General features: G+C 35.1%; 1 protein-coding gene across 27 annotated transcripts in view; it reads right to left on the bottom strand.

Annotated features, from left to right (window-relative positions):
- NRXN1 (neurexin 1) overlaps positions 1–14444 on the bottom strand; it is a 1077010-nt gene that overhangs the window by 125890 nt on the left and 936676 nt on the right. For 17 of the 27 annotated variants that reach the window (XM_073213308.1, XM_073213315.1, XM_073213306.1 and 14 more), the window contains 2 exons: positions 3224–3313; positions 1536–1855 (listed from right to left, as the gene is read on the bottom strand). In XM_073213308.1, coding sequence (XP_073069409.1) covers positions 1536–1855; positions 3224–3313 — 410 coding nt within the window. The remainder of the gene's footprint in view (positions 1–1535; positions 1856–3223; positions 3314–14444) is intronic. The other 10 variants (XM_073213327.1, XM_073213337.1, XM_073213325.1 and 7 more) reach the window with 1 other exon arrangement.

The following is a 14444-nucleotide window of genomic DNA, read 5'->3' as shown; positions in this document are numbered from 1 at the left end:
TGTATCATGTATTTGGAAAAGCTTTAGATGGCATCTACTGGGGACACTAACTATTAAAAATAAAACAAAAGGTAACAATCATTTTGGACTAAGGAGACATACAATTCTGCAAGAATTACCAACAGAATATGTTCAAAGGCTATAAATGCCAATAGGAATATAGTAGCATTTCAACAACAATATGATAGCTTTTCATAAAATGTAAGCTCTTTGTGGCAGGCTCTTTCCTGCTCTTCACTAATATAACACCAGTACTTAGATCAGTGGCTGAAGCATAGTAAGACAGTCAGTAAGTATATCTTGATTCAATTAATATATTTCTAAGTTGTACAAGTCTGACATTTTAAAATTATATTTTTAAAAAATATTAGACATAAAATTGAAAAATAAAGTCATTAAAGTGAATTCTAAGGGAGGGCAGTTTGCCACTTATCACACAAAACAGATTATCCAAAGACAGCTATTTAAGTACCACATTTTGGGTCTTCATCTTCACTCAGATAAACTAACAGTGTGATTTTGTCATAGTGATGGGGCCAAGGGCAGGCCCCTCAAAATGTGGCACTTTGGCATATTGAAACAGCCAGTACCAGAAGAACACTCTGACCTGTTTTTCCCTAGAAAGTTGGAAATAAATCTGCCATGTGGAAGGTACCCACCCTGTACCAGGATGTAAAGAAATATTCTTATCACAAATATAGGGAATTTAGAGCAGAGAAGGCTATACAAATGAGCCTTAATACTTTTACTAATTCACTATCACAGCCCAAATTCTACTTAGAATTGCTTACTAATTGAAGATCGCAAACATAAGTTTTCTTAGTCCTGTTGATTCCTCACAGATAGATGCTCCCTTGTCAAAGAAACAAGTGTTTACAATCTGCCTGCCTCGGTCATTTCTTTGGGTCTCAATTTTACTGTTGGGATTCTGTGTGTGTATAAGGCAGCTTGTTTTATTTTCTCTTGTTAATCTGTCTCATAACAATCTAATTCTTAGACCAGCCAAAAGATCCCTGAAGCACAGAGGAAAAGTTTCCTCCCCAAAGGCAGTTAAAAAGTAGACCTATCCTTCACCATGAGGTTCACATGCCTCCAATACAAAATTTTAAAGCTTGAAAATACAAATAGATGTTTCCTAGACAATTTCTCTTTTAAGACTTTCAAATTTGCTTTTCTTTTATTTTGATAAAGTGCTGATGAACAACCAAGGCTTTTCAAATATTTTATTAATTTACTTAAAAAGTGAAAACCCTATATAATTAGACAATCCCATCAGCTTGGGCTAGACCAAGGTTATTAAAACAAGACTATCAGCTATCTACCAACAAACCAACACAAAGCAGTTTATAAAAGTCCACAAATCCCAAGTCAACAGCATATACCCAAGTCATATTCAGACTGAATACATTAAGCAAGTCTCAGAGGAAGCCATAGTGCTTGAGATCAGAAACAATCCTATTTTAGAAAAGATATATGCAAAAAAAGCCCACATACATAATCACAGGTCCATGAAGAAATGGCATCTGCAGACTTACCTGGCTGATGGGTTCTTTCGTAGGGGGCTTTCCTCTTCTGGCTGTGCTAGTAGCCAGGGTTGTGGTGGTCTCCATGATGGATGTGGACATCTCTGACTGCATGGCAGTGGCTGTCGATTCGGTTGTCATAGAGGAAGGCACTTCACCAACCAGTCTCACATTTCCCACTATGGCGATGTTGGCATCATTTTCAGCCGCCATATTCAGAACTTTCAAGCCATTGTAGTAAAGCCCAGAGAGCTGGCCCTGGAAGGGCTGGCCCTGCTCTTTCCCGCCAATTATTATGGTTGCTTGGCTATTGAAGATTGTGAGCTGACGCCCTGTAAAAATAATATTACATACATGCAAAAATGTTGATTGTGAACTCTACATTCTACAAAGGATGATAAACAGATCTTTCATGGGGTGGATAATGAGAGCAATAAACTATAAGAGAGGCATTTGACTCATAATTCATTGCTTATAAATGAGGTGTCCATGAAATGCATAATCATTGGCAAATACTTTTAAATTCTCAACTTATTGTAAATGTAGTGCTTTTGCTAAAAGACCAATCAAAGATACGTATTATAAATCAATTTTCTGTGGATCCCTTTTACCTCAAGTTCTTACACTGTTGGTCTCTTAAGTCTAAATTATTACATTAAAAAAAAGTAAGATTTCTAACATTTCAAGTATTTGTCATTCTAAAATTACCACTAGCAGAAAGTAATCTATAGCAGTTGAGATCTAATTTTAAATTTATGATCAGAATTTCATAATTCACATAATGGCCACATATATCTATATGTTATTCTTTAGAAACATTTGTTTTTTGAAGGCAATAGTCTATTGTTATTTGAATTGTTTTATTTTTCCGGCAATCACACTGAAAAGAAATACATGGTTTACACTGAGCATGTCAGAGACAAAAAAAAAATTCCAGAAGTATTTTTCTGATTGTCTTTCAGCAAGTCTAGTAAACGAAACAAAATGAAAAAAAAAAATAGCTTCAGATGTAAAAAGCGGCTTCAGGAATGGTACACAAACCGATGGAGAAATTATGGCACATTTCCATCAAACAGCAATCCTCAGAAACAGTACCAATGTCATCAAATTTAGTATCCAGTTTTAGCAGATTGGTCTCTGCTCATAAAAAGCATGCACACAACTTTAAGTTCAGTTTTAATTAGGGCTTGTTCCCAAATGCTCTTAGAACGTTGCAAACGTTAAAGGGACTTCATTTTGACTGGCAATCCATATTGCCCACTATTTAAGATGCCTAAAGTTTAAACCAAGAGTTGTTTTTTTTTTTTTTTCAGGACCATAATAAAGATATCAGAACTACATATATTTTAGTTGATAATTTAGAGGCTGGAACATGTAAATAATCTATGAACGATTTATCATTTTGGGTTAAATGCTTGCTGTGAGTACCTTCATAGATTGAGTTAGTGGGTTATATTTAACAGTCCCTTTAACCTTAAGTTAACAGGGTAAGATTATTAAACAGCTGGTACGTCTAGAAATGTATAGAAATTATTATACAAGGTATGCAAATATTACTGTCTACATTTTACTGTTTTAAATTTGTTTTTAATTTAGTTTTACGGAAAATTTATTTTTATGTTTATTAGTGTTACAATGAAGTACTACTTGGTTATGTTCAAATTATTTTTTTATTTGAAGTTTTAATCAATGTTTTTTACCTTTGTCGAGTAGCCATTCATCAACTACTCGACCAAGTCGATATGGAATTCGCTGTCTAGCAATCGCCAGGCGCTCGTTATCATTGTTTCCTTTAAAGTTTAAAGAGACATTTCATTGGTTAAAATCTGTAAGGTCAAAGGTTAAAAGTTAATACTTAAAGCTTGAGCTATACAATTGCCACATGATTTTTTGAAATTTGGAATTTTAAAAAGTTCTACCTAGAACATTTCATGTTTCAGACTTGTCATTCATTCATTTATTTTATTTTAGCAAACAAAATTATTCCTATGTTAATTGAAAATTAGAAATCTGCATTTGAGCTAGGTTATTAAACTTATGTTATAGACAGACCCGAACAACCAATTTAAACAGCATATAATAGCTTTACAAAAAAATGACCATTGATCTCAGGGTTTTGTCTTTTTGATGTTTCTTATTAACTAGTTAAACATGTTCAGGTGAAACAGGTTTAAGTTTTCAAAATACATTCAATCTCTTATTCCAGATTAGTAATTTATGAACACCAAACTTAATACCATCTCTGGCACACTGAACCATCTAAAATAGGCCTAGAATACTTTATGTCCTATTCGGAAAATAGAAATTCTTATTCATCTCATTTAAGGAACCACAAAGTTTGAATAGCTTTCCTATATTCCACACAAATTGGTTTATCAATTGCTTGGACATCACAAGAGAATGCATCTTGCATCATTCAAATATGTTATTATAGGAAAAGGCTTTGACAAAAGTGACTTTATTTGAGTGTCCTTCAGTTTCACTTAAAGCTTAACATGTTGAAGTGTAACATTTCAAAAAATATATATGCTTATATCTAGTCAAATATCTGCTGTTTATTCTAAAAAAGGCATGAGAGTTTAAGGAACAAAAACAGGCCACAAGCAATGGTCCCTGCTCACATACCTGAACTAAATGTGAGCCTCACTTCTTTGAACAAAAAATTATGATAGAAATACAGTTTAAGTTGACCTTGAATAATGCTTGCAGATAGGTGACTGTTGTCTTAGCCTATAAAGCACTTAGGAAGAACCTAGGCTGCCATCACAATGCTCAATAATGTATATTGCAGAAAGTTTTTATCTTCCATGAAAATTAACTAACATGGAATTTTGAGCTAAGACCTTGTGGCAAAAGCTCAGATGAGGACTCATAGGTGAAAGGAATATTGAATGGTAGTGGGTTTCACACAAGACAATAATTTTATTAGGGAAGATAATAAATAAAATTTTTTCTCAGATTTAGAATAATTTATAAATGCTTTCTTATGCTAGTCTTTTTATACACTATACTTACCACAAAACACCCACCATGATACTGGTCACACACTTTTTAGAGAAACAGAAAAGAACTATTATTTAGACCTTAGCAATTTTTTCCTTTGAATGTCTATATGACAAATATTTCATACGTTAGTGTTCAATTTAAAATGTAAATATCAAAGCGGAACCAAAGATAAAGTTTAATAAGAACATTGGCATGTATGTATCTGTTTATACAATCACTAAAATGATATAAAATAAAATAATACTTTATTCTATGAGAATATATTTTTGGTATATTAATAAGTTTTTTAAGAAAATAGGGATACAAATAGCATAAATTTCAAGCCTATCTTCATTTTTAAAAAGTTTGCACAACTTGTGTTCTCTCTTGTGTGCTTCCATGCATATGTATTTGGGAAAATATAATAAGGCTTATTATTGGTTATCTTAAGTCAGTGTGACTATTGATGAATACGTGTTTGGGGCTTATATGTGATTTAGGTAATAAACATGTTTATATGTATAATTATAATAATCAAACATGAAATATTTTCCAAAAACACATACATACACTCTGCTCTACAGACTTGTCAGCACTCATATCAATTCACACTGTTACAACTCTCTTGATGACTTTGTAATCGGGCGGCTGCTGTTTTCATGCTACAGTGTTGCTATCAGGAATAATTCATTACTCCCTCAGATACCACCCAAATCTAGACTGCAAATCACCTTTTGCCCAACTGCTACTATAGCATATTAACAGACCTCTCTGCACTGTCTGATTGTTCAGTCCCACTCATGCTCCACAAGTCAGCCAATATCTATCAGGTCACTTGTCTATCACAACCCTTCACAGAGCCTTTAGGGTAAAATCTCAAAGCCCTGGTGAGGGGTCTGAGGACTTCCATGATCTGGTCCCTTTCTCCCTCCCCTGTCCCACCTCATGAGTGTCACTGCCTTGCTCTCCCCTTTCTATCCTCATGAGACTTTTTTCAATTCTTCTAAAGCTCTCCTTTGTCTCTGGGCTTTTATGCTTGGAGCTTTCTTTATTTGAAATGCTCTTTCTCACTCCCACTTCATCCCCACCTTTCCTTAGCCAAACATGACTCATTAATGGAGTTTTCTTGGCAGGAGAATTATTTCCTCACGAGGCCTTCCCTGATGTCTCCAATTTAAGACAAGGACACCTGACTATATGCTTTCCTAATGACAAATACATGCATGCCCTTTAGAAGCAAGCATTCATCTTATAATTGCATATTCAATATTTTCCTTCTGAACTCCAAAGTTCCACGTGGTCAGGCATTGTGTGTAGTGTTCATTGATGTATTCTCAGTGCACTCACAATACCTACCATATAACCTATGAAATACTATAGATTGAAGTAGTGAAGGAAATCTTGTTTTGAATTCTGATAGGTTTTAAGACACTATTATCTCATCCCCATAGCCTAACAACATTCATAGAGAAAGAAAGCAAATACTTGTGCCCAAAAAACAGGCTACATGTAGCTAAGCATTCCTTTGTACTTTTCAAAGGGAACTTCACATACTTCAATACATTTTATTTCTTGAATGATCATCACTGATTTGAACATCCATGTAGTCAATCAGTTCATTATTTGTTCAATAACTGCCTCATGCCAAAAAATAAGTAATCATAGCTATTATTATAAGGGAAGTAAAGAAAAAAGTCCTAAAGAAGAAGTGGAAAATTGAAAGCTTTATATATTCTCTTTGAGTTTGAAAAAGAGCACGTGAAAACACAGAAATACATACACACAAACATACCATTTGCCCTCATACCTTTGGCACTTACAGAGTAATTAATATGATTGATAATGCTTGATTTAAGTCAACAATAGTTTTTGAAGATCCTTGATGAGACTTGGGTAAAATAAGAACATAAACACTATATTCCCAATGAATAAAAAATGATAGAATAGGCAGCAGATATAGGTGTCAAAAGATGTGATAATTTTTAAGGTAGCCACACAAATGAAGCATACAATCCTGTAACCCATGAATGCCAGCTGCCTTCTAGTTCACAGAGCACTTTTTTTTTAACTAAAAGATTTGATTTTGAAATTGAAAGACACACTTTATTCTTTGTTGGGTTAATGGATAGAAAATCAGATGGTGCTTACCTCAGCACAATATATGTTTACTTTACTCTCCAAATTCTTTATTTATCTATTAGAATAAAAAATTAATGACTTTTCTTGTGACAAAATTACATATAAATACATTGTCAACCAAACAAAGACACATCTAAATGGAATACTGTGACAATGTTTTTTTTTTTTTTAACAGGCTCCAAACCCCTTCTATTACTGGGCATAAAATAGTTCAGTTTGTTCAGATTCACCAGGAAAGATTACATTTTGCTTCCAACTCATGGTTTTCATAAACAAGCTGCATATGGAAATTCATAAGCAAGGTATATTATTTTGAGAAAGTACTCAAAATATATTTCATTTCTTTACAAAGAAATGGTGTTATGTTATTTATAAAACATCTGGTCAAATTACATGATTGTGTTTATTTTATTAAATCCTGTCCATAGTTTGACAGACATCTAAACAATGTGAGATGTAAAGGACATAAAACAACCCAGATGACTGGGAACAGTCAAAGGCAAAAATAATTTCCAATGACCTTTTCTTTCCTTTGGAATGGACCGAGATCCAATACTAACATGCTGGGATACAGAAACTTCATGGAGTTTCTCTGGATTGTGAAAGCAAGCAGGCTTGAACTAATTGGATTAAAAACAAGTGGAATGTACTTGAAAATTCAAATCAAACCAAAGGAGAATCTTTTGGAGAAGCTATTTTCCAAATTTCCTAAATCAAAGGTAACGATAAAGAGAGAATGACCCACCAACAAAAGACCTATTCATTTGGGATTTATTATTAAAAGTGTCCAAGAATTTCAACTTCATTAAAAGCATACAAGTCAATTACAGCAATCTGCTGTGCACATGAATTAAATTAGGATCATCAAACAGAATTTCTCACTGAATGGTTAAAACATAATAATTTAACCTCTTATTTCTTTTACCTTAATAAAAGTGGAATGTGGTTTTTCTTTTGATTTATCTTTTTCCTCCAGTTAATTTTATGTGGGTTAAATACGTTGGTACCTCCTCTGAAAATGTCACCAGCCATATATATATGTCTCTGTTAGAGTAATTTTCAAGCAATGAAATAGAATGTAAAATGTGGGTGTAGTTTTCTTTGAATTGCTGAAGGATTCAGTATTTTTGACAAGAGGCAGTGTCTCCTATAGTGACACTATGCCCACCAATTGATAGGTGCAAGCTCTAACTGGAGTGGCCATGGACAGATAAGGTACTAAATGTAATGGATATTTCAAACAAATTCCAGGGTGAATAATAAAAAGGAAAACCTGATCATTCAGACTTAGAGTGTAACCTCCTCTATTTTGATTGAATCCCAAATAGTTTCATTTTTCCACCTAACCAATAATATCTTGTCACACAACAGTATATTAATTTTCTATGAGCCAGTAGACTTCAAGGAAACAAAAGTCATTTCAGAGAATCAAGGTCAGCAGCAAGGAGCAGTAATAAAACTCAGATCCTTGACTTGGAGTTAAACTTCATAATGGATTTTAGAGAACAAAGGGAAATAAAATATAATCATATATTTATGACCATTGGTCAATAGAGACAAACTGTATGAACTTGGCCAGTACATAGTTTTTCTCTCTCATTGTCATTGATCTGCACCCCTGATGTGAAATTTCTCTTCAGATATAAAACATCAGTTTTTGATATGACAGTTATATCCCTGGAAAAAAAAATGTGGAAAAGCAATGCTATGGACTCAAAACTTGTCCAAAAATAATGTGAAAGCAAAGACAGAGATACTTTTCTGAAGGCTTATTTCCTGAGTTAACATTGGAAAGGAAACACAAAAGGGTTCTGAAAAGCTATATATACTTCCAAAGAAGATTAAGAGTCTGTTTTTAGACATTTTGCTTTTAAATGAGAAAGTGTCATTTGGATATGCCTGGGCCCATATAGCAAAGTAAAGGTTTAACACCATTTTGTTAAACTATTGTAGTTTTAAAAGCAGCATTAACACATAATTCCCAATTAAATGCCATATGTGTGGTTGTTAAGCAATCCATACAAATACAGTAATACCTACCATAGCTGGTAATGCTCCAAATAAGTGGATTTTGAACATCACTGACACTCTTTGAGAAATAAACTTGTGAAAAAATATAGCTGTCCTAATGAAAACATTTGTCCTGTGTATTCTATTATTGTTATATCATTAAGATATGTACATATCTTAATGATACATATATCAATTTATCTCCTGCCTAATTCTCAGTTTCATCCTGAACCACTTATTTCTAACTCTTTAAACTCTCATCACGGTGCACTTCTAAAAATTCCTTTAACCAAGTTAGTCCTCTTTGAAGGTGCCTTTCTTTTTGCCTTGCAAACTTCCTGCATCTGTATACTCAACACCGCGCCTATCTCTAACATAAGCGCACATGCGTATCCATATGCATTTACACACACATCTGTGTCTGCCAACTTCTTTTTTTCTTTAAGTATCAGCTTAAATGTTTTTCAAGGAAGCATTCCCTGTGCCACTTCCCCTCCACCAAATTAGCCAACTAAGACTCTTAGTGCCATTCACAGTGCATTCTTATAACACCTAGTTGCAGTATCTATAGCCATGATGAAATTATTTCATGTAATTGGTTTTATACTACAGGTTCCTTGCAAGCAGGAGTAATGTCAGTCCATCTGTTTACTGCTTCATACCTTGCACATAGCACAATGCTGAGCACAGAGTAACCAATTGTAAGTAAATACTATTATTTGCTGCATAGTAATAGAGTGGAATTTGTTGTTCAAGAATCACAAATCATTAAGACTGTTAGTGTCTTTTAATGCATTAATTATATATATATGTGTGTATGTGTGTGTGTATATATATATATATACATATTATGACTCAGTAATGCTGCTCTTCTTTTGTCAATAGTGATTTTTGCCACTGAAGTAAACAGTAGTACAAGAAAGTCTCTTAAATAGTATATTTTGTCTTTAATTAAGTCAATGATGTGTAGTAATCTGAGGTAGGGACCACGGTGGTGCATATATGTTAGCAAGTAAATTAATACCACTTGGAATCCTTTTTTTCTATTACAAAGTGAGTTGACAGATGATTTGATCAAGGTGAAATTTCTGCCAGTGCCTCAATTATTTAATGAACTGTGTATGAGAGACATAATTTGGACTCAACGAATTTTCAAAAGTATGTAAAATTCCTAAGAATATCTTTTCCTAGACTGACTTTAGTGGACATTTCTCTAAAATGAAGTATCCATCAGTAGATGAATGGATCAAGAAGATGTGGTACATATACACAATGGAATACTATTCAGCCATAAGAAAGAAACAAATCCTACCATTTGCAACAAAATGGATGGAGCCAGAGGGTATGATGCTCAGTGAAATAAGCCAGGCAGAGAAAGACAGTACCAAATGATTTCCCTCATTTGTGGAGTATAACGACAAAGCAAAACTGAAGGAACAAAATAGCAGCAGACTCACAGACTCCGAGAAGGGGACTACTGGTTACTGAAGGGGAGGGGTGGAGGAGTTCAGTTGGGGAGGAAGGGAGAAGGGGATTGAGGGGCATTATGATTAGTACACATGGTGTTGTGGGGGGTCACTGGGAAGACAGTGCAGCACAGAGAAGACAAGTAGTGACTCTGTGGCATCTTACTACACTGATGGACAGTACTTCAGTGGGGTATGGGGGAGACTTGATAATATGGGTGAATGTATTAACCACATTGTTTTTTATGTGAAACTTTCATAAGAGTTTATATCAATGATAACTTAATAAAAATAAATAAATGAAAAGAATTGAATGATAGATTCTCCAAGTAGCATTTGCTTCCAAAGTTCATCAATAAATATAGTAAGTGCCTGCAAGGAAAATGACTTTCCTTTAGCAAAGGCAAAAATGATATAGAGTTGGATTTCTACAAAATCATGTGGTAGAAGTTATAGATGTTCTAGTCTTTATATCATGAGGGCATAGGATTTCCAGAGTATGTCTGATTCATGGTTAATATACAGCAGCGAGGGATGTGGACTATCTTCTGGACTTTTAAGACCTCATGGAATGATGAACATACACTACCAGTAATTAAAAGTGCTTTTTTTCTATACACAGAAGTAGACCACCTAGTTAGCTTACAACTAAGTTTCATGCACTCTAGAAAACCCTCTTTTTAAGTATGAAAGTGGTTTGTAGGGAAAGGAATGAATGAAAATACAAGACCACCAGAAAATAGGAAAATAACACGTGGCTTCTAGGTTTTATGCATTGTGCTACTTGCTCATACAGGTTATCTTATTTAGTTCTTATATTGATTCTAGACCATAAGTATATTTAATCTTATAGATGGAAAATTTGATACATTTTTCAAAGAGATGATATAACAAGGGCTGTGCCATGCAAAATAGATGTAAGAACCATTTGAACCCAGATATATTTGACACCAAAGTATTCCACAGAATAGTTATTAAAGCAATGTCTCAAACATCCTGAAATGTCAAAGACCAACATCTTCCTTTTAATGCTTATGTCACTCCTCGTACAATGGAAAATGTGATGGTCTCATTTATAAAGGTTCTGTCTTAAAAAGTTGAGGTGAGATCACCCTGTTGGGTATACAATATCAACCTTCCCCAAATTGTGAATGTAAGGCTGGAGGCACTGGAGGGAAGGGCGAGGACAGTGCAGGCAGAGCAGAGACATCGCCAAGTAGCTCTGTGCCATATGTGGAAGGAACAGACAGCTCTTCCTGGATTCCAGTCCCGTGATGTGCCAACAAACCCCAGATGCAGACCCCCTCCATCTGGAAGGAGGAGACCTCTGGCTGTCCATCACCCGACCCTGAGCCTATAAAAAATTCCCCACATACCCCTAGCATGGCCCACTTCCCCCTCCCTTCCCTGTTCTCTTAAAAACTCCCCACCTCCCCTCCTGGGCACGACTTCCTCAGCCTCCATTTCTGTAGACTGGGAAACCTCACCTGGGAATTGCATTCAAATAAACTACCTGGCCCTTTGTTGCCTCTCTCGCCTGCTTATTTCGGTTAAAATTTGTCTTACAGTGAAGGTTTATTTTTATCAGTTCTGTTTTATAGATCAAGATAATGAAGCAGAGGTGAGTACAGTGATCAAAGATCTACTACAGTTGCTATCCCAGTGAGGAGCAGTATTTCATTTTCTTCCTTTTATAGCAATGCCCTGCCATGTGTAGCCACTCAAGGCATAAAATGCTCCAGGCATTTCTTACCTTTCCCCCGACCCGTAAGACAAGCCCCAAGCATAATACACCAAGTTTACAGCTTTTTTGATGCTGACCCTCTCCAGAGACAAGTTGGAAAAAGAGAGAGAGTCCTAGTCATGAGTCAAAAGACTACTCCATTTTGTTGGTTTTTGAGAAAAGAGATGGAACTCTGCAACATGTTAGAGTATTATGCTTGGCCTTCACATTTTCTCTTTTTCCATCCTTGTGTATCCCTTATCTCTGCTTTTCCCTTTCACATCTCTGGAAACCCAATGCTTAAGTGACATTCATCAATAACACAATGCCTGTACCCACATTTACCCTTCCTAGACATATCCTGTGCCCCTCAAACACTTCCTCTTCCTTCTTTAGTTCCAATAGTCAAATCCCTGTTTCTTTAGGATCGCTTACATAGACATTAGGAAACAATCTGACTCAATGAAGTGAACACATAAACACTGTATATTCTGAAAGTACTGTCAGGCACACATCAATACATCACACAGAACCTATTGTTGAAGAGCTTACACTTTGTCAAGGAGCAAAATGAGTAAAATTAAATGGAAGTTCAAGATAAAAGATAACTTGGAATAAGTATACAATTAACCACCATTTGAAATGCTCTTGTCACAGAAATTCAGAGGACCATGGATCAGATAAGACAAAGTGTGATAGGATTTAACCCAAATCACTAACAAGCTAAATTTTACTGAAATAATAGCTAGGTAAAAATGGATTTTAACATGAATATTAATTTCCAAAAGGTTGATAATTACTTATTCTCTTTAACTTCATTAAGATATACACCCCCACATCTATTTTATAAATAAATATTTTAAGTAGAATATATTTAGTCTCAAACTAATTACAAATACAAATATGGTGAAAATTTGTACACCTTGTGAAGTGAAACATATAATACACATGATGTTAAAACCACTAAATGAAATACAGCATAAGTTGACGGGAATTTGAGGGCAGTGTTCAAAAATGATAATATTTGTGCTAGGATGGAAGGATTACAGGTGATCTTTCCCAAATTTTATACTATGATACTATATTTACAGACATTTGAATTTTGCTCCCACCATTTCCTTAAAGAAAAAGAATCATTTTCTATAAACTCACTGCAGCACCTTATTGCAATGCTCTAGCAAGAGAGGGTAGCACACCCAAGTGCCCTGCTTCACTTGTACAGCTGGAGAGTGCAGACTGCTCAAGCAGGGCGGTGCTCTGTCCATGACTAACGCTTCAGATGACACCCCGCTCCTTACGCAGAACGGCTGGCCTCTGTATCCAGTTAAACAATGTCTTCATGTGAGACTGCTATGAAACTGGGCACAAAAGGCCACAGGCTGTCTACTGCAGAGCTCAACAGTGCTTTGGGGAAGAAATCAGCAACTTAACGCATTCGTAACTGGCTTAAGAAATGTTTCCCTTCGTGTCTCTCTGTTATGCCAAACTACATTAAGATACTGCGTGTGCCTTTATACAAAGATTTGTAGATGCACTTGTTCCTATTAGCTCCTTACATTCGAAATTTTATTTCGGATATTGTTCCATCAGATTAATTAGAAATAAAGGCAAGCTGGTGAACTTTGGATTTCACTGCCTATGTGGAATGAACAGTGTGATTTACACATTCTTCCCTAAGCCTTTCCATGCCGTTGGGTTTCTAATGAAAAGAGACTGGAGTATCATATCAGAAACAAGCAGCAAGAAATGAAAAGCAACGGGGACAAGCAGATAAGAAAATACAGAATGTATTCTGATAAACTAAAGGTCATACTCTGTTATCATGCATACTAAAGAGTTCTTTTGTGCTAGCGATGTAGCATTTAAGACAGAAGAATGCTTTAGCACTAGAAACGCAGACAGGGCCACTGATAGACATCACTCAATGGTGAGAATGAGAAAAATGAAATGTAAGAACGGCCCTACATTACCTTACAAATGACATTTTGCCATTTTTCCAGATATGAGAATCTTATGCATTTTCCAAATCATAATGTCATAACATTTAAGCTTATCCACCCCTAATAAGAACCTACATATATATTCGTTATGGCTTCTTTTCCCACTTCCTGATTTGTAAAAATCAGAATTATGTGGTACAGCTGGATTTTTGACATCCTCACACCAACCTTGACTTTTAATCTATAATTCTTAATATTTGACTGGTTTATGGAAGAGGAAATAAGTAAATGTCTCATATATGATCTGATATGGACTGTAAATGGTACTGAGAGAGTTTCTCATTTTCCAGGGAAGAAAAACAAATCTGATTACTACTGAATTTTAATCTCATTTTCACTGGACTTCAGTCTCTCTCCTTCACTTGTCATTGTTACACAGGAAGATTTTTTCAATTAGAAAGATGGAATTTGTCAACTACACCCAAATTCTTTAAGATTACATGATCTGGATGTACAAAGGACAGGCTGGGATACAGCTGCTGCACCACTGCCGGCCCTCTTCAATCCTATACAATATACAACCACTAAATGAAATAACCAATTTTTTTGTAGACAAACCAAATACTATGGATTTGAACTTAAAACCCTAAAATAACTT

Source organism: Manis javanica, chromosome 1, assembly GCF_040802235.1.
Source record: "Manis javanica isolate MJ-LG chromosome 1, MJ_LKY, whole genome shotgun sequence".
Lineage (NCBI taxonomy): Eukaryota > Metazoa > Chordata > Mammalia > Pholidota > Manidae > Manis > Manis javanica.
Note: the sequence above shows the minus strand (reverse complement) of the source record. Positions and strands in the feature narration are given on the sequence as shown.